Source organism: Dromaius novaehollandiae, chromosome Z (assembly GCF_036370855.1).
Source record: "Dromaius novaehollandiae isolate bDroNov1 chromosome Z, bDroNov1.hap1, whole genome shotgun sequence".
Taxonomy (NCBI): domain Eukaryota; kingdom Metazoa; phylum Chordata; class Aves; order Casuariiformes; family Dromaiidae; genus Dromaius; species Dromaius novaehollandiae.
In genome coordinates this window covers 68789157-68815141 of record NC_088132.1, presented here as the reverse complement: position 1 = coordinate 68815141, position 25985 = coordinate 68789157, and the positions used below count along the sequence as shown (strand labels likewise).

Genomic DNA, 25985 nt, shown 5'->3' with positions numbered 1-25985 from the left:
TAATTTCAGCAAGTGGAAGATTTCATCTGGATTCAGTTTACTGGTGAACCACGATCATCCTTGTTAGTGAGCGGCAGATGATGTATTCCCTCTGCACCTTAATGCTCAACTGTAAAAATGGAGACTTCAGGAGTTACCCCCCCATCAGGAAAAGACAACAGCGCAAGTCTTAACGTGAATGCTCATAAAGCACACAACCTCTCTGAGAAAAGAGGCACTAGAGAAACAGGGGCAGCAAGTGAATTCTCAGCTGCCTTTTACTTATTACAAAATAACTTCATCTGGCAATATGTCATGGTGAAAAGTGCGGGAGAAAAAAAAATCCTCACATCACAACAAAAATTGCTAGACAGTAACACCAGATTCAGAGTCCCATAATGAAAAGCTAGTATTAAGGTTGGAAGGTCAGGAACACGAAATCTTAACCACTTGCTGAGGTCACAGAAGGCATACACAACCATTCTGAATGATTATTCCCCTTGGAAATGTGACCAGCAAGAAGGAATAAGGGTATTAAAAAACAGAAGCTGGGGATAATCAAATCTGCAACCCTCCCCCAGACAATCACCAGCCTATTAATACGAATCTTCAGTTGGAGGAAAGTAGCAGAGACTTACAAGGGCAAACTACTCAGTTGTTTATTTCAATCATTTTTACTATACATTTTAAGCAGGAAAACACAATGCTTTGGTCTGTTCAGCAGGAGAATTCATCGCTTTTTTTTCCTTAAGCTCCACCCAGTCAAGACTAGCTGTTCCCGATTTGGGGAGCTCAGCAACACCCCAAATGTAGGGGTCTGATACCTCCTTGGAGGTGAAATTACCATTCCACCTCCAGCCCCACAGCCTGCTCCCAAATGACTCTGCTCAGCCCCTGGCCAGGTGTGATGGTTATACATAGCACAGGTTATTCACAGACAGACAGCTGTCATGATTTTTTTTTCCCCTAATCGTCATTGTTCTGTTGACTCGTAGCATAAGAAAGTGACCTTTAGATTTCTTCACCTTCTTGGGAGGCAAGTTTCTAATCCTCAAGTTTTGTAAATCCTGCGCCTACGACTCAAAACTGTCAAACAAACCCAGAACGCAAACAGTTCCCCCCTTCAGTTACTCTGATTAAAAGTCTCATGGTTTTGAAGGCCTCCCTCATGATGACGATGTATTTGCAGTTGGCAGTACTGCGTACCGCTCCCTGAGTTTGTACCGCGAGTGCCCATGCAGCTAGCTGCCTTCATGACCACGTGCCAAATCTTTCTACCTGGCTGCTACACTGGGAGCACAGCCAGAGAGGCGAAAAGGGTGCAGAGCAGTCAGAAGTGAAGGGACGGAGCAGCAAATGACTGAGGAAAGAAAAAGTTTCATCCAGCATCTGGGGAAACCAGAGGCAGAGCTCCCCTTCCTCTCCCCCCTCCTCCCTCTGCACGTGCACAGAGTTGCTGGCAGTGGGAGCAATCCCCAAACCCCACCCACCAGCTCATTTTCAGACAAAAAAAGAAGCCCATTCCCACCCTCCTCCCAGAAATCCGGTAAGTTAGCTCGGGTTTTTTTCCCCATCCTTTGTTTTTGATCCATTTGTGCTTTCACTGAGTTTTCCTCAGGGTCAGTCAGCCCGTGCACAGTGGGGAGATCAGAGTGGCAGCCACACGAGCTGCTGGGTTACCCCAGGCAGCTCCCTGGACTCAGCACCTCCGTTTTCACACCAGCACACTTCATGGCTGCTAGCGTGCAATGGCTGACTGTCCTCCTCCTCCCGGTCAACCCCATTTGGATGCAGTGAAGCTGGCTGTCTTCTTTGGGGCACTGGTAAGGCAGCAGGCAGGAGCACCGGGTCTGCGTCTCTGAAAGAACGTGTTGGAGTTTTAGCTGCAAACGCCATGAATAAACACATGCATTTTATAATTTCACAACATTTCAAAATCAACAGGGAAAAATGCCGTTGCAGGTTCATGATACATTAGTTAAGAGAGCCTAGCGTGCACGCAGAGGTCTCTGGGTATTAGAAATAGAGACAAAAGAAGCTTTAAATATCCGTTTTTGCAGCACTAGCCCATACAAGAGCAGAAATGAAATTTCTAACTATTTTCATCCACTGGCTTTCCCCGACCTTTACTCTAAACAAAAAGTTACTAACTTGACTTTTTGTTCCCAATTATCCTTACACACAATGTTGCTGTGAAATGGAGTCTTAAGGTTAGTACTGTATCAGGTTCTATTTCATTAAACCTCCTTTTGTGAATGCTAAGCTACCTGCTGCTGGCCTTGGTAAAGCTCAATACTGCCTGTTATTTCATTACCCATTTCTGGTCTAATCAGATTCTGACTTTTTAGATTCCTTCCCAGAAATTTCCTAGGCAGGAAACTGAGTTTCTGCCTTCCCTTTCTTAAAACACATGAAAGTGTGTTTTTCCATCAGCTTTACTGCAGTACCATGTGAAAGCAGCTTATTCTGCCCCTGTGTTAATATCAACCACTCATTCTCAGGAATACCAAAACCTCCATTTGCTAAATGTTTATGCTTGTGGGAAAAAGGACTTTTGTGAAGGTGAGGAGGAAAGTTCAATTCAAACCTCCTGAGTACCACAATGAAATCTTATTTAACTCTTGCTTGCGCTCTCCTTTTGGCTTGCTGAACAGCACTCTTGTAAGCCTTTCAGAGAAGAACACCAAACAGCCGGCATGGGATCCAACTTCAAGCCACCTCCGCAGTGGGAACGCACCTAGGCTGCTTTAGGGCTCTGGAGTAAATAAGCCCAAGGCCTTTCTAAACTATAATCACCTTCCCAAGGCTCCTGCATACTGCATTGCCTGAGGTGCAGACTTCGTCCTGCCCTCTTCTTCAGCCCCACGCAGGAGCAATACCTCATGTGATAGCTTTACAGGCATCTACTTCAAACCCTACACTGCACAAATCATCCTGAATCTGCAAAATCAAGTTTTACAATGGCTGCACATCATGAGTGCCTTTTGATTTGTCACAAATAGACAAGTATGATAAGGATCGTATTTGTCTCTGAAAGCAAGTAGAGGATTGAGTACGGCTGCCACTCAGCCCTTTCCTGGCAAGCATGTGACGGGAGCCAGCACCTCATACATTTACAGGAAAACCCACTGCTCTTATCAGCCATTTACACAGTAAATAGCCAAGTTGCACAACAGTGTTTATAATATAATCCTCTTAGGGATTTCACCAAACAGCTTAGTTCATTAAAACTCTTAATGAACACAGTTTTCACATATGGGTATTTGCAAAATTTACCATTAAAATCCCATTAAGCTTGATGGCCCCTGTCTTGCTTTTTAAGTAGTACCATGATTTAATTTCATAATTTAATTATATGCTATTGAGGGTGTAGGCCAGATTAACTCCTGGAGTACAAAACTAGTGGCTATAGTATCCTCACAAGAAATGGGACATAACATTGTGGAGTAGGTTTCTGTGGTTGAAGATTTAAATATTAATTCTCCTAAAATCACAAGTTCCCTTAATCTTCAAGTTCCTTTTGTGCCTTGACTACTAATGAGTGGCAGCTCTATGCCACTTCTGCCTAAGGCAGAAGGCACATATGCGAGTGCAACACACGGTAGGAGGGACAAAGGACTGACCACACTTCCATGCTCTTCTCAACACAAATTGCTCAGAGGATACAGACCACAATGTCTGTAAATCCCATTCTTAGAGCAATGACGCAGCCAGCATGTTTTATTTTCAGTGCCTAAACCCTGGATAAATCACAGCATTCAGAAGTCATACCTGCACAATCTTCCCAGTCATAGCAGGTGTCGTAGCCACACGGCACTTTCTTCAGGCTGTTTGTAGAGAGCTTTGCCCTTTCAATAGCCCAGTCTTGGTTGGCATCACTACGGCAAGGGCCAGCATGCAAGAAATGAAATGACTGCTCTTGGAGGCAATTTTCAGCTAAGTACTCACAGCTGGGCTTCGTCATGGTCTGTTCTGAAGCAACGTGTAGCACACAGATGTCTTCTGAGTAGTGGCTGCCCCAGGAAAAAAAGGAAAATTATTTTAGCAGACCATGGAACAAGTCCATGTTTCTAAACACTCTGCTGGTGTAGGATGAAGAGCAACAGCAAAACCATGGCCAGACTGGATATATATCCTAAGAACTGAGATGGTCTCAGCTACTGAACCATCTGGACCTTGGGAAGCCTCTGACAGCTCAGCATGGTCCCTGTGAGATAAGGAAGTTTTATTCCCATCCAGCAGATGAGAAGTGAAGGGCATGCCTACAAAACAAAATGGAAGGAGAGCTCCATGCATGCTGTTACCTCCAGAAAGCATAGTAAACTAGCACAGGCCCTGGGGGTGGTTTAGCTGAGTTAATGCAGCACTGTTGCCATGAATGTAAGTTTGCCTCTGAGGCATAACTAGTTTGGGACCAATGGCAGGCAGACACGGCTATGCTGCTGAGAGTTCCTTTCTGTATTACTCCTGGTTCCCAAGTGGATTCGTTCTCTGCGTGTGCAGGCATTTCCAGACAGTATCACACTGTGGAGCTTGATCATTTTGCAGAGAGAGTGAGCAATACCAGTTCACCTAGGTTAGGCTTCTAAGGGTGAAGTTTATATCCTTAGTTATCAAAACCCCTCTAGTTAACATAGGATTCAACCTATGTATTTGTGACAAGGTCTGTCACCCTCTGAACATATTCTCTCTCTACTCAAGGGCTCTTGTGGGAGCATAGATACCTGGTTAATCGGGGGCTGACATGAGCGAGATGAAGCCTATGCCAAGGGACTGTTCGTGGTCACACGAGAGCCCTGTGGTGGGATGTGCATTGCTCTCAGCTCTACAACAGTCCAGCCAGTATTTGGTCTGTGTTCATCTTTCCCATCCCAAGCACCAGGACAGCACTCTGACTTGCACGACACCTCCACCCTTGCCAGCTATTTACTAAAAATCCTCCAGGAACAGAGGAACACTATTTGCTGGAAGGCTCAAAGGCCAGGTCATGTTCCATGAAGAGACGGTACGTCCAAGTCTTGTGTACTTTTATTTGCTCTGGAGACTGAAACATACACATGTATTTTCTGCAGCATATTCACCTGAAAAAGGGTAGTTTCAAACACATGGAGTAGAGCAGAAGTGGTGACAGAGAAAACTGAGAAACTGGAGGAAAAAGGGGGGAAAAGGAAGAGTAGGCATCTCCAGCAGCAGATGGAGATGTAGATTAGAGAGATGTGATGTGCTGTTTGGTTAATGTCATTTTTCATCATTCATAGGCTATAAATGGGGCTGTAATTTTGATATAATAGCATAGCTGGCTAGTATCTGAACATACGCCAATAATCCTGAAGTTTTTGTCACTTCTGTTACTCTTCCTGTTTTGTGTTCACAATGGACTAACAATCTACCACCAGAGAAACTATGACTTTTCTTTTTTCTAGTGAAAGTACTTAACTTACCCACAGTCTTCTTCTGGAGACATACAAACACACTGAGATCCAACCTGTTTTTGTCCTGGATTGCAAATACCTCTAATCTTAGTTTGCTCATCTGAAACAAAAAAGTCAGAGTTGCTGGAATGAGTAACAAATGGAACATAATTACCTTAGTCTTCTGCTGTAAAACTAAAACCTAAAATGGATTCATTTCAATTTATCCCAGTTTTCTGTCTTCAAAAGCCCCATGGCTGGGATTCCACAAGGATGTATCAGTCTCTACAGAAGTCACTGGAAAAGCCTGTACAAGCTGAAGTTTCAACCATATGCATTCTCCTACTTTGCTTTCATAAAGCCTTGTTAATACAGCTCTTAAAAAAAAAAAATCTATTTCACAACTTCATAGTCAGCATATTGTACAGTACAGCTTGCCCCAAAATTATGAACTTAATGCAGAAGTTTGTGGCTGAATTTATATGGCACTGTGGTAGGCATAAAGTAAAACCAAAATTAATGATCAGTTGCTCTATGTCTTAAAAATCAGTCATCTGCCTCCCAGTCCTACCTAGCTAAAGTAAACACAGCATGACTGTGTTGTGGATCCCAGCAGCAGAGAAACAATACTACACCTGCAGGAATACTAACCTTTTTCACATGTAATAGATCTCGAAATAGATGGTATCCAGGACAGGTCTTTCCCACAAGTATACTTTGTTTGACCAGTGACTACAGACCCAGCTTGGCAGCTTAACTTGATAGTTTCACCAATATTGTACTGTTGTTTAAATGGGGAAATCATGACACTGTAAGAGGTTGGTGGCCTGAGGCATACTGAAGCTGCAATAAAGAAGAAAAAAAATAAGATTCTTGTTGTTTTCATGGTGCAGGAACATTTACAGCAAGTCGTAATGCTGCAGCTGAAGAGCCATATAGTCACAATAATGCTGAACACTTCTGACTGACATTTAAAACCAATAAATATTTATCGTAATTAAGTCTAGAAATTTTCAATGCACTGTCATGTCAATACATTCTGTAAAATATTTTTCTATCAATAACTAAATAATTACTTGTTTCTAATGTATGCTAGTATGACTAATTTAATTTTACAATATGTTAAAAATAATAAGACTGGCATTCACAGCATATTTTTAAGTTGTTTTTGTAAATGAAGCTATTAACAAGACAAAGTGAATGGCAATAGAAAGCTCATAAACATGTTCAAGAAAATATTCATTTTATCATGAATTTCAAGTTAATTAAACTACACTGAGTTCTAGCAAACTATTGGAGTCTTTCCTGTTGGTAACCCAGGTCAGTTCTGCTCCTTAATTTTGATTTGGACTATAACTATATCAGGGTATTAATCTATTGTGTAGATTTTGAGAGCAATCTGGAGGGGTTAGAGATGCATCTTCCATTTAATATAAAAAGTGGGAGTCAAGTTCCTCCCAGAATGCTTTCTTCAGGGTAACTATCATCAACTTAAAGATGATATAGATAAGTCTGGAAACAAAAGATGAATCCTTCTGTTGAAGATACTGAAAACTAAACTGGAGAAGGACCTGGTGAAATCCATCTCAGAGTTTTCTAAAGCGCTGAGCGTTGCAATATCCTTACAGAATATGTAATAGCTACATTCCTGAAAGAGGAAACTGAACTGAAAGAAGAAAAATCTGGTCACTCAGTAGGTTTTTGTCATCTCTAATGTGAATGCATGAGATGCCCTCTTAAAATAGTGTCTTTTCAGGTACCACTACAGATTCTTTTATTAAAGCCTATATTTTGTTCTATTTTGTTATTTTTATTCCTCTTTCATTTTGTCATTGAGCCAAACTACTCTTCTGTTTCTTACGTTCACATTCAATGTGTTGCTGTGTCCAGGTTTGATCTGGCAGACACCTAAGGAACTGATAGCCACTGAGGACATGACCAGTCATGCAGGCAATTTCAGCTTCCTCTCCCACAGCATACTCGTTCTTCTCATTCTACAGAAAAAAATTAAATCTGTGGTAATTGTAAATCACATTCAGAATGGTTTTAAAAAAGAAAATGAATGAAGGTAGTGAAAAAATAAAATTTCTATTAACCAAGTGAAAAATTTAATACAACATTATCTTAGATTCAGAGATCCATTATTACTGAAGACTAACATGAAACATGGGTTTCTAATTATCTAGAAAAACATTTCCACTTTACAGATGAAAGCACTCTTTTGCAAGTGGTGTTATACTTCCAATATTCAGGTGAAATCAGAAGAAGCAAATATTTGTGAATGTGACCTATTTCTGTATACCTAGCAAAGAGGTTGTAAAAGTTTCCATCTCTGCAACTCTCCCACACTCTTTCCTTCCATGTCACTCACCCATTTTTCATGCTCACCCTGATAAAGCCATTTTCTGGTGGGTCTGGCCTGAAGCATCCAGACTTAGGTTCACCAATCAAGATCTCACCCTCTCTCCTTGCTTCATCATCATTTATACAAGGAGCCCCTCTGAAAAGTAAGAATTTTCTGTTAAGGATGTATATTAAATAGTGGTGTCACCAAACTTAGACAATGGTAGAAGTTCAGAAGCTTCACACAGTAATGATGAGAATTTTTTACCCACTCCAAAAAGTAGCTAAAAACACCCAAAACCAAAACAAAAAAACACCCTTAATTCTATTAAATAAGGGATGATGGAAAAGGTCGAAAGTAGCAAGTGTTGATAGGAGGGAGATTGTTAAGAAAGCTAGTAAAGTGATGGATACAGAGCCACAATTTTTATTGACATAACTTATGAAGAATTTTCTTATCAAGTTAGGAAAAAAAAGAGGTGAAGAAGAACTGCAGATGGAGGGACTGTCTAAGGGGTGACAGTGTCTAAGTACTTTGACAGGTACTGAGGGTCCACACGATTTGGTTGGGTTTTAGGGAGCATAGTCAAAACCCTACTCTTGCTGTCAGGCAATGGTTAAAGAAGGCCGATTTCTGTGAATGTGGAGCTGTACAGCCTGTGGCATCTAATCAAGAAAGAAGAATGACAGGAGACACAGAGTCCATTGTTTTTCAGACACTCCCAAAATGAATCTATTTGAGTCATTATAGCAGAGATGATGAAAATTCTGCCTCACCAGATTTTGCTCTGAGTTCTGACAGAAAAACTGAACCTGTACAAAGATGTGCTCTTGAAGACGCAAAAAACTGAGCCCAGTTTTGGGTTGGAGTTATGATTTCAAGCTGGAACCGTAAGACATTCATACATCACATCTATCCAAAGTACGAACATGAAAAGCTGAGTCGTTTCAGTGGAATTCTCTCTGAGGCTTTGAATTCAAACCCAAATGTCAAAGAGAAGAGGACATGATATTAAATCCTGTAGCTCAAAAAAAGGGAATTGTAAAATCCCATGAAGTGGGCGAGTTTTCTAAGGCTTCAGACAAGAAGCTATGCAAAGTAGAGTAAAACCTATGTAGACATATGTCAGAAGAGAATTCATTATGTATTTTCTAGGAATAAACAACAAATAAACCCAAACGCAAACTAAATTGCAAAGATTTTCAGAAATTTCCTTCTCTCATCCGCCACAACAGAAGTTCAGACAGGAGAGTTGGCTCTGCTATTTCTCCTTGATAGTCACCAAGCCTCTCTGGAGGGCTCTTTAATTCTACCCCACAACCATGGAGATCTTTACATCTACTATTTTCATACCTGTCCATGAATACAGACACATAACAGTCCTCCTCCTCTTCCTGTTCACCCTCACAGGGCTTCCCTCCATTCACTGGGGCAGGATTATTACACTTTCGGGTCCTTTTTCTCTTGAAGGAAGCATCACATGAACTCCATTCAGACCAGCAACCCCAGCGGCCATCTACAGCAACTGAAAGAAATAAAAAACTCATCTTTTAATAAATCTGCACCATTCATTGTATTTCTCTTGATCCATATACAAGAGGAATGGTGGGAAATTAATAACAGTTTGCAGAGGATTTACAATTGTAACTGTTAAGGGAGTAGATTGTATCCAGAGTGTGCAGTTTTCCAAAGAGATGGTCAGCCAAATTCAAACTGCTTTAGGAGAGCCTGAATATACCTTCCTTTCCGATTTCAGCTGCAAGTCACATTCAAACCCAGAAGCAGTCTATTTTCTACTTCTATTGCAGGAATAGATGTTCTCAGTTTTCATGATGCTGTCAGCCATTTTTGATAACTCATAAAACACTGCACTATCAAATTAAATTTTGGTCTCTAACAGTAAGTCTAAAACCCAAATCTACTTCCCATGCAAACTAAACTAAAACACCACTGTCTTTCTTACCCCTGAAGTATTTTGTCTATGTTACCATGAATCATTATATAAGAATTTTTAACTTGCACAATATTTCTTCTCTGCACGCAATACACTTTTTGCATTCATCTATTCATTTTTATATCTTCAGTTGTTTCTTTTGAAATATTTCTTTATCAGTCAGATAATGTGGCCTTTATTTGCCTGAAACGTTTTCACTTCCTTCCCCTTCTGATCTGCTGTTTTCCATATGTATGGTAGTGCTGCTGAAATTTTTAATTTCGTTAAAAAACTGCAGTTGCAATTGTATGCAAGTGTTCTTTAAATTCTTCAGAACACTCATTACATGTCCCCTCTCTTTAAGACATACTAAACTGAGTTTTCCTTCCACCTCCTAATCGACAGTTTTTATATCCATTAGCCATTTTGTCTTGCCATAATAGTCCATAGTGAAAAACCAAGACATGGGTTTCTTTCCATTTTGAACTCAGTTATCTTCGATCTCAGCTTCATCCTCATTGATTTCTTTCTATCTTTTCTGGCTAAGGAATTTTTTACCATGTCTTATAATTTATTTTACAAGTCAAGACTATTCAGTTTGATTTCTTTTTAATTCTGCCTTTATCCTTATGCTTTCTGACCATCACCTTTGTATAAGAAGTGCCATGTGTTTACTAAGGGTAGGCCAGGCATATCTTTGATCAACAAAATTGCTAGGGGGGTATGCAGTAAAAGATATGACATCGATATAACATATCATGAGTGTTTTGGAGAAGCATGATAAGAACATAAAAATGCCATATTAAGTTAGATGAAGAGTATATCTGTTCGGACATTGAGGGTGACCATCAGGATACCTAGGGAGGATTATAAGAACAGATAGGGCATGCTGCAATGCTTCCCTAGAGAGCCTTACAAAACTGCAAGACACTGGGGCCAGGGACTTCCTGGACCCAAAGTAGTGACCTTGCTTTTAATAGCCCTTGTTAGACTTCTCTGTTGACATGTCCATTTGGCCTTTGAGACCACACACACCTTTAATGCGCACAATATTCTGTAGCAAGGAATCCCACAACGTAACAACACTTCCTGCTGAAAACCATGTCTCCTCCTTTGTTTTGGACTTGCCACCTTCCAGCTTTGTATTCTTACATTGCAAGATGCTGAAAAATAAGTCCCTATGCGCAAGTCATCATTTTAGACAGCTTCATCATGTCTTACCTCAGTTACTTGTTTTTAAGTTAGAAGAGTTGTAGTTTAAACATAGTGCAGTAAAACTAGTTTTGTTATGTGAAAGAAGATTAGGATTAGTAAAAATAATATAATGAGGAAGGTGTTCATTAAAGGAAAGATTAAAACTGACTGTGCTGAAAGGGATTTATTGGGATGTGGGTGGGTTATTAATCAGCATTGCAGGGATTAAGAAAAAAGTGGATAAATTCACCTGGTAATATATATGAAAAATGAGAAAGTGTTATATTGCCCAAGTCCAAAGCAGATAAATCCCTTTCACTATATTAAACCAAGACTATCGCTACTCCTAGAGCTCCGTAGGGTTGTGACCCACTCTGCCTGCACCCCCCAAGCTGGTTGGGGGCCAGCCCTTCCCACCTGGCTGATGCTGCCTGGCCAGCAAAGACTTCCAAAGACTTAGAGGGAAAATGCACACACTAATGCTTATCCTAATATCTGGCTAAATCCCAGTTATCTACTGTGTGTGTTATCCTATAAATAACAGCTTCTGAGCTGCGCATATCCTGCTTGCAGAATGAGCACCGTGAAAGGTGTATGAACAGAGTGGCCCAAAAGGGGCAGTGATGGGCTGTGTTTTAGGACTAACCCTTTATTTAACATTTTCAGAAAAAGTCGCAGCTCCAGAAATAAGAGCTTGGTATCAAAGTCTTCCAATGACTCAGAGTTTGGAAAATTGGGATACCACCATTAAATATCTAATGAAACAGAGACCTGATGTAATAGAAATGGGTTGAAACACAACAGTTCAAAATGCAGGACTAAGCACCACTACATTGAGAATAATATTTTTTGATACATATTGGAAACTTATGATTTGGAAATAACATTGTGGAGAAAGGGTCAGGTATTAGTTAATTACAGGAAACACTAGTATAGGGTCATAATCACTCTGTTTTCCTTTTTAATCAAATTTCAGACTTCTGTTCTAGAGAAAAACATAGAGAATTTAATCGTCAAATGATCCAGAAAAGCAACACTTATCAGCTTTTCCACGGCATCGGAATTTGTGACCACAGCCCACTACACATTCAACATCAGAAGAACCATATCTGCGTCGTGACAGCGTTACCCCAAATACCTGATTTGTAATCCGGCGTTCGCATCTCGCAGTTGTTCCCGTAGGTGCCGGCCTGGCACAGGCAGAGGCACTCCGTCCCGGAAAGCACGGGCCTGCCGTTGTTGGGGCACGGGGCACACTGGCAGGGGTCGAACCTGCCCGCGTACTCTCTAAGGGCTCTCCTGAGGTTGCGACGCCTGGTCGCTGCGCACGGCACGTTCTTCACCAGATCCACGATGGGTGACACCTGAAAGATAACCACCCAGTAAAGAATTACTGGGACGTAGCAGTGTCCTGCTGGGGATATCTGTGAGACAACAGTTGTTAGGTCAATTTTAAAGGCACCAGCACATACACATCAAGCTATATCATAAATGAGTCAGGAATATTGCCATATAGAAAGTTATATATGCTTGAAAGGCACCTGACACCTCTGTATATCTAGATTATCCCATTTATATTATTTCTATTTGCTCTGCTTAGGGCTCAGGAAGCCAGTGGCAAAACTCGCCGAGGGGATATTACATCTAAAAATCCAGGACACCGTGCAGGGGATGCTTATACCCAGTCACTGCGTGCGTGAAGACACCCCCACACTGCCTTCAATGCGTCAGCAGCTACAAGGGGAGGGAGATCACAGCACACTGCTTTTGGGCAGGTTTTGCAGTTTTCCCTGAGCTCTCTGCTGCGGTTGCTGAGCCGCTGCAGTGCCAGCCAGGGGCCGGGCAGTTCAGGGCACTCACATCAGCACCGGCACGTGCTGCATTAAATAAACGGGAGTAATGCTATGGGACTGCCATTTCATTTCAGTTTAGTTATGTACCAAACCTTGTAAAGTAGGCCTGATGAGGGAGAGTGCTCAGGAAAAAAAACATGTTCTTGTTTACTGTGCAATGCTTTTCTGCGAAGTAACTAGCCCCTGCCCATACCTGAGCTCCAGTTGAATTGCTGCCATAGTATTTCACTCATATCCCTCCCTCTTGATGCAAACCTGGTGTGGCTTTATAAGCTGAGACACATAAAATGTAGTTCTAATAAATATTTTGCATGTTGTTTTATATTGTGCTTGCATATTTGTAATTCATATTGTCACATTCAGCACGATCCTGATTTAAAAGACGGAAAACATCCAAAGAGCTCTCTAGAGAACAGCTAATTGTCGAGTGCTCTACTAGCTCAATATTTTTTGCTCTTCTCTTACCTCGAAGTCAACCACCACAGGATTGTCCTTTGTTGATTCCAGCCAGTTTGTGAAGACAGTGTGTTCTGGAAAAGCCCCCTTTTTCTCCCAGGCAAGAGCTGCAGCATATTCTGACCTTCCACCTTTTACCAAAGACACCGATCGTTCAGCTGATTGCAGAATGGAACCTGAAAGATTTCATTGAAGAATTGTCAAACAGATAAAGGCCTCCACAGACAGTGAATATAACAACAGAATTATTATTAAAAAAAGAGAGAGAGAGAGACAGAGAGAGAATTTAAAAGAATATATTAAGCTTAATTTTATGAAAGTAGCCTCTGAAGAATGAAGCCTAAACCAAAAAAAAAAAAAAAAATCCCCGCTGTTATATTTAGCAGTCTGTCACAGTCTTCCAAAGAAAAGTGCATAATAGCCTCAGAGATATTCAGATCTACACAACAGACTTATGGAAGATGCAAGGCATACAACAGGCTCCACTAGAAGAAGGATGCTCTGCAAGACAGGAGCTTTAGTCCCTACATTAAACATCTGAGTGACTGGAACTGATCATAAAATGAGGGTGAAACATATAGCACAGGTGATCAAATCCCTGTTTTTTTGATGCAGAATACATGACTCCTGCCATTCTTGGAGAAAATTACCCTCCTGCAGCTACTGCAGCTCCTGAGCAGCGTTCTTGCTGCACCTGGGTTTCTGCTTGGCCCATGAAGAAGGGAGGAGAAGGGCAGGGCCGTGTTATCGCTGCCAGACTCTCACTAGCCCCGAGCTGTCCTCAGCGAGGATGCGGACTCTGTCACTGTTGGGTGCTGCAGACTGCACCCACTTCCCACTTTAACCATGGGCTGCCCCAGAGCTGAGGCCAAGGGAGGCGTTTGTCAGATCCATGACTGCCAGGAAGACACAGCACCACTGCGGATCCCCTCAGACTGTGGGATCTCCCTCAGACACTCAATCCTCTAACGATGGCACTCCAGAGCAGAGAAAAAGCACTCCCAGATCGTATTTCTTTTGCAAGTGATAAGATGTTTCTGACACTTGCTTCAGAGAGAAATACTGGCTCCCCTGAAATTGGGGGGAGCTGCACCTTTCCTACAGCAGAACTAGGATTTTACCCTGGGCACCTAGCTGAGGGAATCCCTCATAGTAAATGACAGAGCGTGGGCCTCATTCTCGTCACGGTCACCTTCGTGTTTCACAGTCATTCTGTTTGTAGTGCATCTGGTACTGACTTTCTTTCTCTTCCTGAAAAAGACACGCTTAGTGGTTTCTGTTCGGACACACTCTGTTGATTCATCCACTGTCAGACCTAGAAATACCACAAAGCAACAGCTGAATCACTATAAACTTGTTATGTGATGGTACCATGCCCTCAGGCTCCCCACATCGACACAAGACACTGCAGATCTCGCTGCACCCTGGTTTCTTTCTGACCTCTGCACCGAGTTTAAGCTCCTCACCCTCCACTCCCCACTGCCAGCCCCTCCTTTTATTCCTCATCTTCTGGTCCCATTGGCTCTACCCATGTCCAGCTTCTCCCAGATTCCTCCTCCTGTTCCTGTTGGGGTGGGTATTCTTCCCATGCCATTTCTCCAGTGGTGTCTAACACCCCCTCTTGCCACCAGCACCCCATGGAACAGCCCTTGTCCTTCAGTCTAGTCACACTTGTCTGGGACACGAAGGTGCAGAGGTCAGCAGGGGTGGCAATAGCAAACTGCCATTCCTTGCAGCAAGGGGCTTGGAAAGAGGCTGCTCCTCCCAGAGCAGTAAAGATAGATTTTAGTACATCAGCTTTTTAAAAATCTATGTATATGTATACATAGATTTTATATTTACATACTAATATATTTATATACTAATGCTGTATGTATATATATACACACTATATATATATGTGTATATAAAAATATGTTTAGATGTTTATATCAGTTTTTATGTCACACAGTCATTCCCTCAGCAGTGCCACCAGCTGGTCTAAGAGGAGACTTCACTGCTGCAGGCTTCCACTTCCTCAGGTACAAACGGCATTAGACAGTCATGCTTACCAGCCCCTCTCATACCCTTACGAGTTACAATGGTAGCATTAAGAATCACTGCTTTTAACCTCAGATTTCCACTTCTGTGGTATTCGTTTTTCATTTTGACAATCTGGCTGCCGTGGGATTAGTCTCAGAATCATTTCTAACCATACCAACAGCTTTAACGACTGTAGCCCAGAAGATACCACTTAAACCTCTTATCAGGCTTCAGTTCTACTGTGGCCTATGTTTGACTGGAATATCTTTTCCAGGTGGCACTTGGTCTTGATCTGAAGATATTAAGAAGCGTCTCTGAACATTTCCCACTGGAGCACGTTAGCTCTCCATCCTTGGCACTTCCCCTACTCTCCCAGCTCCATCCTGCCGTCCTGACCAGTTGCTCCTTCCAGCTCTGCTGAGCCCCAGCCAGCCTGCACACCAAAATCCCAGGGCTATGCTACCCTCCCTGGACAGCAGGGCACAGACGACAGGTCTGGATCTACTTGTTCACCTGTGCCACTTCCCCCATCCCTCCACCAAGGCTGTAACACATCTCACAGGGACTTAACACCAGGACCATAATCATCCAGTACTCTAATGTTGACCAAGTAAGGATACTCTTGGACTTTTGAAAAGAAAACAGTCTGGAACAAAAAATTCCTCTTGCTCTAGCTTTAGGCAGTGTGGGTAATTCCTCTGTCTAAGTTTAAAGGATTTTTTTAATGTTAATTTGGAGAACTTACTGGGTGGTGTAAGGCCTGAAAATAGACAGTGATTTTGTCTTAACAAAACCATAGGAAAAGGTGGTAAGTGAATCATGACTTCTTGCTAAAGGTTACATACCTGAGTTTTTCAGCTCCTCCGAGCTGTACTGGTAAAGAATGTCATAGGAACCACCCATCCTCCCGGAGGTGTAATAATGAGTGCCAAAGTCATCAAATATTCTGCTGTATAAAGCATAGTTGTACTCCAGGGGCAGGTGATTAAGTGCTTTTAGAAAGACATCTGAGAGTTGCAGATTTGACTCTTTCATTGTGAAGTTTGCAACAGAAATAACTTTATGGACTCTAATAAAGTTGGAATTCTGGAAATAAAAAAAAAAGAGGGAGTGAGCACTTTCATAGGTACTTAATTGCAGAAAGTAGAGGGGCTGAGAGTATGAGCTGAGCCATATTGCAAGGACTGGTTAACCCTGTGTATCACACTGCTTTAACCATGAGTAAACTGGCACAAACTAGCCCTTGAGTTTACAAGAGCCCTGTTAGTTTGTATAGGATAATACTCCATTACTTTGTGGGAGTATATAGGATTCCAACAAAAATTAAGACTCCATAAGCACCAAAGAGAAAGCAAAATAATTTCTGCCATGAGAAATATAGCAGCAATAAGACAAAAGCCAGGAGGAAAGGGTTCAGCATATAAGCATAGTCATCAGCAGGCTGTTTACAACTAATCCTATGAGTTTGGATACTAGCTCACTGTCATAAGTCTCACAACTTATTTATCAGTGTGCTAAAACTAAAATTGCAGGGGAAAGGATCTCATTCAGTTTACATGTCAGGCTTTTAACAGGCAGGGTTTCAGGAAGGACGTGAAGAAAAAAAAAAGCAAAGTAGTTAGGTTCAGAAACCGGAAACATCTCTTACATTTAGAAAAATCTCATATTTTTGAGACAGCTGGCTCTACTCTGCTTGTATCTTCTAAGCCAAGTGGGCTCAGAGACAAGAATGTACCTAGATAGGAGTTTCCCTCTAAGGACAAATTTTAACCCGGGTCACCTGATTACTAAGTCATTGGCTATTTACAGCACATTTCTGGGATTTCATGACAACTGTGCTCAAAACAAACACACATCCAAGAAAGCTTCCCGATGAAAGTTTCGTGGAAATGAACATTTCCCTTAGTAGTTTTGGGTTTAAGCAAACAAGAAGCTACCATTCTACCAAAAATAATTTACCAGTTCTACAAAAGAACAACTTAATTTGTGTATAAGTATCTCCACAGGAATCAAATTAAATAGGTTTTCAATGGCTGGAAGTTTACTATAGTTGACTTCAGACCAGAAATAATGGACTGTTTAAGTCAAGTTACTTAACCAGCAGGACAAGTTAGCAAGCCTTGGAGGCCTCTGTCACAGAAATCCTTAAAATTAAGACTGACACTTTTGTGAAAGATGAATTCCAATCATACTACAGCTCCTGGGTTTCCAGTAGGCCTTAGTTTTGGTCAGTCCTATGGCCTCTGCTATGCAGAAATGCAGACTAAATAACTGATCCTTTACTGCCATTAAACTAAAAATACATGAATCTTATATTCCTCAGTATCATCTGCATTAAAGGGGCAGAATCTTATGGGAAAAAAGGCTCTCTGTTCTCAGAAACTTTTCTCTGGATGTGTTATTTCTGAAATTATCTTTGTGATCAACCACATCTTGGCACCTGTATGACTCCAATATCACAAGGTGAAAGTTGGTTAGTAAATCAGAAGAAGTTCATGTGGTTTAATTCCCAATACACACAGATCTATAACACATTCTTGAGAGAACTTCATTTATTTTGGGAGTTGTGTTTGCCACTGTTCCTCCCACAGCACTCTATGTTCTTACCCATAACTGAGACTGGGAAAGGACCGATTTATCTGATTTAAAAATCTCAAATCTATGTCAAACCTAAACTTTTGTAAGTGGAATAATCCTATGATTTCCATACTAAAACAGAGAAGTATGTCACGTGTCACAAGCAGGAACATGCTGGGGTATCAGGAGAGGAACTTCTTTATGGGTAATTCTAGTGATTTTGTAAAATACAAACCAGGTAATTTGGGGGTGGGAGGTTGTTTTGTTTTGTTTTTTTCTTCATGACGTGATCAGCAGTACCAAGAGCTCTGTTCTCTGAAATGAGCAGATGAAAACTGAAAGGAAGAAATTGGAGGTGACATTTAATTACCTTTTCATATGAGGCTTTAATGGCTTTCTTGAAGGAGGAAGTTGATGTGACTTGTGTCCGTTTCTTTTTTGAGAATAAAAATGGGATCCCAGAAGTTCTTTTGCCGCTGTGAGTGGATGAACTGCTTCTAGCATCACTATCACTCAGAGGAGTTAAATCATTGTAGAAATCCGATGCTACGTCATCCTCTTCATCTATTACCTGGAGATTCAATAAATGAAAGTGTGTTTGCCCAAATAATAAACTGAAACAGACCAACCTTTTAAGCAATGACTTCTTGAATTTTTCCTGGGAGAAACTTGCCTGAATATTTGAGACATGGCAGTAAGCTAAGAAGTCATTCTTAACACAAAAGATGAGTTTGTGAAACAGGTTAATAGGTGAGATGAATATGAGAAGTAGACTTACTAACATGCAGTTATATAAGAGAAAAAAAAGAATAAGTGTGTATTCTTTCTAAAATTTTGCCACCTGAAGATTAGGAGTAATTTTTCAATACACTTTTCAAAGACCTTTCGTCTACATCACAACTACCTTTGTTAGCTGCACTAGGAGAGAGTCCCAGTCCCACAGCTTCTATATTGTGCAAGGCATAGAGCATGGCATTTTCTGTCCTTTCTTCCCAATTCCCCTGCTAAAGGAATGAACAGATTGATCCAGACTGGAGTCTTAGACCATACTTGCAGCGTGGGTACCCATACTGCACGATGGACTAGGGACAGGTAGAGAAAAACAGGGAGTAAGCCAGCCTGATATCCTTGGTAAGCCTCAGTGGTGCTGTCGGGCACAGCACGAGCACCCAAACAAATTTAGCATCAACTCAGAAGTGATTGAACTCGGGTAAATTCGCCCTGAAGAAATACCAGAGATGACGACTTTGTATGTTAAAAGATAGAGATGAACTCCTAGAAGTATCTGAGACAAACTTTTCTGCAGACTAACATCAAGAAATTAAATCACATAGCTTTGGAGAAACTTGGGCAAACTTAAGTTTGTTTCTTCCATTAAATATTCCTGAGCATGGTAATTTTTGAATCTCATTGACCAAACCTACAGGTTACAAACAAATCAAGTACAGTTTCCAGAGAACACATTAATGTGCCCTTTGCTCAGCTGCCCCTTTTAAATTCATGCTAAAAAATGCTTGCAGCGCTGGTGGCAAAAATCAACAGCGCAGATTTCATCTGTTACCTGAGCCTTTTTTGTGTTCTGCGTCTCTTCTCTACCAATGCCCTATTTGCTGCAGTGAGGGCCTGCCAGCGTGTGTGCAGCCAGATGCTGCATCCTAGCCATAGCATTCAAATTATTTTCTGAAGTCACCATCTAAATCAGTGATTCTCAGATTTTTGGGAAAGATAGAAGTGAGGATCTTTTAATCCTTGGCCTGTCCTGCAAGACTCCTTGCCAGACCATGTATTTCTCCTCCTCCCTCCCACACTCTGCCTCTGCCTGCTCTCCTCACCGATGACTGGAGGGGCTGGGGCAGGAAACAGGAGGGACCGAGAGGGCTCAGGAAGTTGTTTCTCAAGCTGGTGGATGACTAGAAGAGAGCTGGGAGAGCTGTTGGTGCTAGGAGGATACAACAGCGATGCTGAAATGAACTTTGGAAGTGAATGAGGCTCTAGCTGGATTACTTTGGGGACAGGAGCAGGACCTTGGCACTAGGTCACAGAGACACTGCCACAGCCACAAGGCATCAGGGGAGAAGCCCAGATCAACTGTCTTGTGTAGCGTATTTGCAGTGAGTAAACGTGAACTGGAAAGAGATGAGTGGAGTCACCAAGCCCAGCTCAGTTTATCCCATTTCCACATATTACCTGAAACATGTTGGGGCCTCACCAGGTTGAAAAGTGCTGTCCTAAACGCACATCACTGCTTAAGACTTGTGCACATAACTTGGACTGATTATGACAAGGGGTTTTCAGCTAAAAGTCAGTGCTTGAGAGTACCTGAAAGCTGACAGCCTCCAAATTTGCAGGAACACGATATAGTATCCTCGTCTCATTGCGCTTCACTGTTGTGCATTGTCCTCCATTGAATGAGTTGCCAAGAACTTCCCCTCGACTCTCTCCTGCCAGGATGTGAAATCTAACAGAAAAGTAACATCCAGAGTTTAAAAAATTCCCAGAAAGATATATAAACTTGGATCATTTAAGTGGTATATAGCAGCATTGAGGATACTGTAAGTTTGAACCAACAAAGGATATGAGCATTAAGGTAAAGTTACTGCTTTGAAAAAATCTTCTCTACAAGAACTCCTAATTCATGCTAAGTTTGCCTAAGAAAATAACATACCCAAGCTGTATTACCAAACCTGTTTCCTACTTTCCATCACTGCCCTCTAGACAATCACACACAAAGTAAGCATAAGATTCTCTAGTCAATCATTCTTATTTAAGCAGAGACAACTAAAAATGGCCTGGGAAAATGAGTGGCTCTCCATTCATATCATGGATGATGTTTCCAGAGTACACTGAAGTCATTCAAAAATACAAGACCACTTGGAGCTGGCATCCCATGTTTAGGTGTTAAACTGCTTAAATTAGCAGTCTGAAAGAGATGGTGGTTGGTATTAAGATGTGAAAAAATTCACAGATCATGCATAATCAGACATCTTTAGAGGAACATCCTCCAAGCTTCTGAAATGTTTTGGCATAACTGAACCAGCAATTGCTGATATGTGATATACTGGGTGCTGTGAGGGCAGTCAAGGTCCTCCAGACAGCAGTGCTCTCTGACAGCTCTTTCTGTTGTAGCAAGTACAGCTAGCAGTACAGAAGGGAGCCTAAGCCTGGAAGATGGAGCGGGCAAGTTCTAGCCTGATTAATGGCATTCTTATTATCTCTTGTTAATTCTAATTTGAGAGGTTATCCAGTTTAATGGAATACTTTCACATGTTAATATGGAGATTATCTTATTTATGCAAGTTAGTGAGATAAAATTTCATCATATCAATGAAAAATGCAAACAAAGCTGACGTACCCACTACCTATTAAATGCACACTTGGGATGCTCTCATACTTTCTGTTACACACTGTTTTTTTCTTCCCACAATTTCTTTCATCTGAGTTGTCCCCACAGTCATTTTCTCCATTGCATTCCAGTTTTTTTGCAATACAACGACCTGCAAGGAAACAGCATCAAGAAGCTTTATGTAAAAGCTTATTATGTCTGAATGCAAAAAAAAAAAAAAAAAGAAAAAAAAAGGCAGTCTCTTCCCCTAGTAAAGGTGTGAATTTGTCCAAGGAATTAACAGCAAGGCAAAATCCTGCCTTGATTGTTCTAGTAGGAAACAGTTGTTTCAACTCTACTTATTTGCCTTGCTTGGAAGCCATAATGACTTAATTTAAGGTTGAGCAAACAGGTATGTGGATAAGGTTATTTTGTATTTAATCAGGTATATTTAAATAGAAGCAAACAAGAAATTTCCACAAGAGGGCTTACAAATTTAATAAAAACAGTGCAAGTTTGGACTCTGACAGATTGAAACTCAAGTCCAGTAAACTTTCTCCTTGCCTCTTTCCCTCAAGTTTGTACATGAGATATACAAGATCCCGATCACCTGAGCCTCAATAAACAAACAATATCTTTAATCTTTTGATTATCTAATAATTTATTAACTATGTAATGAAGACTCTCATTACCACTTTCACACTGGAATTTATTCTTGCAATCAACTTCCACTATGTTGCAGAGTTTAGTTGGGAAGCATGGGCGGGAATCCACCAGCAGCTCAGTACAGGCCTGACCCCCAAACTGTGATGGGCGAAGGAGTGACCGGACACGAAACTGAGAGGAAGAAGAGATGGAAACAGGGTTCTTTATGTATATTTAGAGCCACATGCCTCTGTGCTGCTGAAGATTTGTTGGAGCCATAGCCCTGAAGGAAGTCATCAGATATTCTTGACCTTAGGTCCTGTCATGCCCTCATCCCAGGTGAAGCAGGCAGGGAACTAAAATCCAAGACAAATCACTTCAGATATTTTTCACCCTACTTCAAGGGCTTACCAGTGAAATCTGTCTTCACACAACTGAATTCTCCTTCTTCAAGAAAGATTTTTCCCCACATAACAGTTTCCTTGCAGACTTCCTTCACTGTAGATGGACCCCAAGTCAAACAATGAAGGAGGACTCTACTAAAACCAGTGCAACTGGGTAACTATTAAGTGTGAGTGCTGGGTAATTATTAAAAGTGGGTGCAGAGGAGCAACACAAGACCATCTGTGAACTTTTGGACTCAACATTTCCTTGTACTCCATTTGAGCTCCTTAACACAGTTAATACATTCTTTGTGCTAAGCTTCAACCTGCTCATCTCCTCCCATTCATTAGGGGCTTGCTTATAGTGATGTTCACATTTGCCTTGGAAGTCACATCCTCTGTTCTCATGGCTGTTAGTATTTATAAGGATCACAAGCAACAGTTTTGAGGGAAAATGGACTGCAGTCTACAAGAGCACTTTTTTGCTTGAAACAAACACGCTGCATCAATATTTAAAGTCAATAAGAATGGAACAATGTTTTATATACAGACGCCTAGGCAAAAAACCCGGTACTTGAACAAGAGGCTACAAAGAATTCAGTTTAGTTGAGAGCAATGTCCCCTTTCAGCTCTTACAGTTTATTTGCCATCTCCTGCTGTCTTTCTCTGCTCTGCTCTCATCATGCTCTCCATCCCAGTTGTAGGACAAGACCCCACAGGGCAGTTAGCATATCTCACACCTAGTTCTAACAGCTTCTTCACAGATTTCTACACCATGCTGGTCTCATCCTGCACAGGCAGAATCACAAATAAGTCTATCGTAAGTCTAAAGATATGCTACCTAGCATGTAGTCAGGCATGGATTTCTGAAGCTGTGTGGGACCTTCAGAGGGAGAGCTGTAGGCTGTGTCTGCACAGACAGTGGAAGATGATCTCATGATCAGGCTCAAGCTGAGACCCACCAGCCATGTAACCACTATAAACAACCTGCACTCCACTAACCTGCAATCTCATATCTACCAGGTCTTGATTTTGTTAGGTCAAACCGACTTGCACCTGCTCTTTCACCTCTCCCCTCTCTGCCAGAGAAGGTATCCAGGTGGTAAAGGCCTTGCACACTGGAAGTAGCCGATCAGTTCCCATCAGTCCCACAACTAACTCCTAACTCTACTGTCAGTCAATAGACACAGGCCCAAGAGGAGAAAACATCACCCAGACACTGGATCCCAGAAGGATTTTCTTCCACAAATATTAAGCACATCCACTTCACTTTTGCGTAAGCCGTGAAGGGTAGGGAAACGGTGTTCTGGATTTCTTCACAGCAGTCTCAAACTGATCCTGAGTATCAGTGTAAAATGTAGCCTGAGCACTCCTATCCAGTGCCGATTAGCATTTGCCATTAACTCTTTTCAATGGATAATTTGATCCTATTACTTTTCTTGTCTTTAGGATCTATAAAAACACTGTGGATTAGTCATAAAGATCCTGCGACTTTCTCCTACTTAAACAGACATCCAAACTCTATGGTTTAATTTATCCTCTATGTGGAAAACTCATTTATAATAATGACAGTGGCACTTTTCAAGTAAGTTCTCATAAATGGCTTTACGCTACTAAATTGCTCCTTTCTGTTTTGATCTCCTTATTTTAACTTGTTCCCTCCAGCTCCTACTGTTATGATAATTTATAACCAATTTCCCTTGTTAACTTAAACTGTCATTTTGCAGATCAATTTCCATAAAATTGAATGTCTGAAATGAAGGTAACTCTTTAGTATCATTTGTTACATCCATATAAGAAATTTTCAACCTACTTGTTTTTTAACACATGGGTCACATTCTGACCAAGGGCCAAAGTCTCCGAGCTGACAGTTGATAGGACACACTTGCTGATTACATGCACGAGATTCCTGCTTTGTGCATAGCTGGTCACAGAAGTTTTGCATATAATATTCATCCATTCTTATTTGCCTAAAAAATTTAATTGAAAAAGTTACACTAGAAAGGGAGCATAGACAGACTGTAGATAGATGTCCTCTAACTGTGGGTGAAGGCTAAAGATAATGACTTGAACCCAATCAAAAAACCCTTAGAGTAATAACAGGAAGCTGTGAAATGTTGATTGAAAGAAAAATCCAAGCATATCCAAAGTTTACAGAGCAAGAAACTTGATTTTGATCCATCTCACTTCGAATGGCCCAAAGGATGGCTATGGAAAGAGAGCCAAGATGGAAAGAGGGGAATTCTGGTCAATATAGAATATGCCACTGAATTGCATCTAGTTTCGTGATGCTGAACATTCAGTTGAGTTTAACTGTCATTGAAAACTAGTCCTACAGGGAGGAGCTTTCTGTGGGCTTGCCGTGCCATAGCTTACACCTCCCACGGCATTGCTCTGCATTGGGCAGACTTCCTCGAAGGGGGCTTTGAGCCCCAGCCCCACCCCGTCACCATTTGCTCACATGGACTGGCTGCTCAAGTGCATGCGGCTGGCAAGGGCAATTTAGGATGAGGTTGTTCTGTCCTCACTATGTGCATTGGCAGAAGCAGGTTCATTTGGAGGCACTGCAATGCGTAACCTCAAAATTTTTTAAACCTTACCATTAAAAAAAGAAACTATTCACCCACGGAACACTTGGATATGGCAATTTGTCTTTTTCAGTGTGTTACGGAAGCAATTGCTTCAGAGACAGCCGCTCCTCCCCAAAAGCGGTATTTTCTCAGAAGACAGTTAGAAACATCAAAATAAAAATAGAGAGGTAATTTGGCCCTACCTGTGCCTTGTCTGTGTTCCATAATTGCAGGTTTGTGAACAGCTGGACCACGATCCCCAGGGATAATGTTCACAGTAGCACCCCTGGCTGCTCTCAATCGCCAGGCCCAGCAGGATGAAGTGTACTAAAATAGTCTTGTCTATACTGAAGGTGTTCATCTACAGCAAATGGACAGGTAACACAAAAGCACACGAACTGGAGCACTCACAGTTGTGCCCATGTTACAGTAATACACCTGTTTTGATTTTGAAAGTCTATAAAGCTGATTCACAATACAAAGTCACTAACCAATGTACCTGGAAAGTGGCAATAATGCATGAGGTGCATCAACAATTTAGTTGATACTTTAAGGACCAGTCATAGAAATCACAATGGCTGTTTTTGCCACTTATTTGTCCAGAGTACTGGTCATGATCGCATGTTATTCCCATTTAAGAAATGGCTTATAAAGCCTTTTGAATATGTGACAAAGATTTGCTATTGCCCGTATCTTTCTAAAGGCATTTCTAAATATATTTTCTAGGAATGGGAGTAAAAGCATGAGCCAGTTGCTTCTAAACAACATACCAAAATAACCACAGAAACTCAAGACTGGCCAGGCCCAATCTATTACACCTGAGTGCTTTTTACACAATAATTCATCAATGAACAAGCTTCTCTAAGAGGGATTTTTAAGTATAATCAACACCAAAAGACTGGTAAAACTAAATGCAGAGAAATCAACTACCTTACCAATGAACCAAGAAGAGAACAGGTATTAGATCTTTTCCCTTACCTGGAGTTCCTGGCGCCAACGATGCCGACTTAGAAAACAGATTCTATAGAATTCTCTGTTAGTTTAATTCCTTCATGGAACATAGACAGAAATTCTCATCTGTCAGGAGATCTCCAACCAATGAGTGTCTGAAGTGTATTAATAGCCTTAAAAATGTTAAGTGCACAATAGAGATGATTTGGACCTTCTAAAGAGAAAAAAACCACACTTACTCTTGATGCCTGTATGCCTTGAAACCAACAAAAAAAAAGCTGCCTTATCAGCTTACTGTAAGACTGTTGATTACAAGGGCAACTTTGCGGACTGGTGTGACCTCAG

General features: G+C 41.3%; 1 protein-coding gene across 2 annotated transcripts; it reads right to left on the bottom strand.

Annotated features, from left to right (window-relative positions):
* Window positions 1-671: 671 nt before the first annotated feature.
* On the bottom strand, window positions 672-25985 carry LOC135324838 (complement component C6-like). 2 transcript variants are annotated; one of them, XM_064501820.1, is made up of 19 exons: window positions 25936-25985; window positions 25668-25854; window positions 24893-25050; window positions 23933-24089; window positions 21784-21928; window positions 21122-21263; window positions 20089-20227; window positions 18140-18340; window positions 16038-16278; window positions 14363-14485; window positions 13180-13346; window positions 12000-12225; window positions 9088-9259; window positions 7779-7890; window positions 7252-7384; window positions 6042-6233; window positions 5421-5511; window positions 3751-3992; window positions 672-1837 (listed from the first exon to the last, which is right to left on the bottom strand). In XM_064501820.1, the coding sequence occupies exons 3-19, from the start codon at window positions 25048-25050 to the stop codon at window positions 1656-1658; spliced, it is 2823 nt and encodes a 940-aa protein (XP_064357890.1). In that variant the 5' UTR covers window positions 25668-25854; window positions 25936-25985; the 3' UTR covers window positions 672-1655. The 2 variants fall into 2 exon arrangements, with proteins under 2 accessions (XP_064357890.1, XP_064357889.1); XM_064501819.1 differs by lacking the exon at window positions 25936-25985 and having other exon boundaries at window positions 25668-25911.

What these genes read in the sequence shown, in the direction of transcription:
- LOC135324838 (XM_064501820.1), bottom strand. Translation starts at nt 25,050, where the DNA reads ATGAACACCTTCAGTATAGACAAGACTATTTTAGTACACTTCATCCTG. An exon ending in TTAAAGCCTCATATGAAAAG is followed by an intron (nt 16,279 to 18,139) that starts GTAATTAAATGT and finishes TTTTATTTCCAG; the next exon opens with AATTCCAACTTTATTAGAGT. An exon ending in TCTCCAGAAGAAGACTGTGG is followed by an intron (nt 3,993 to 5,420) that starts GTAAGTTAAGTA and finishes TTCCTGGGGCAG; the next exon opens with CCACTACTCAGAAGACATCT.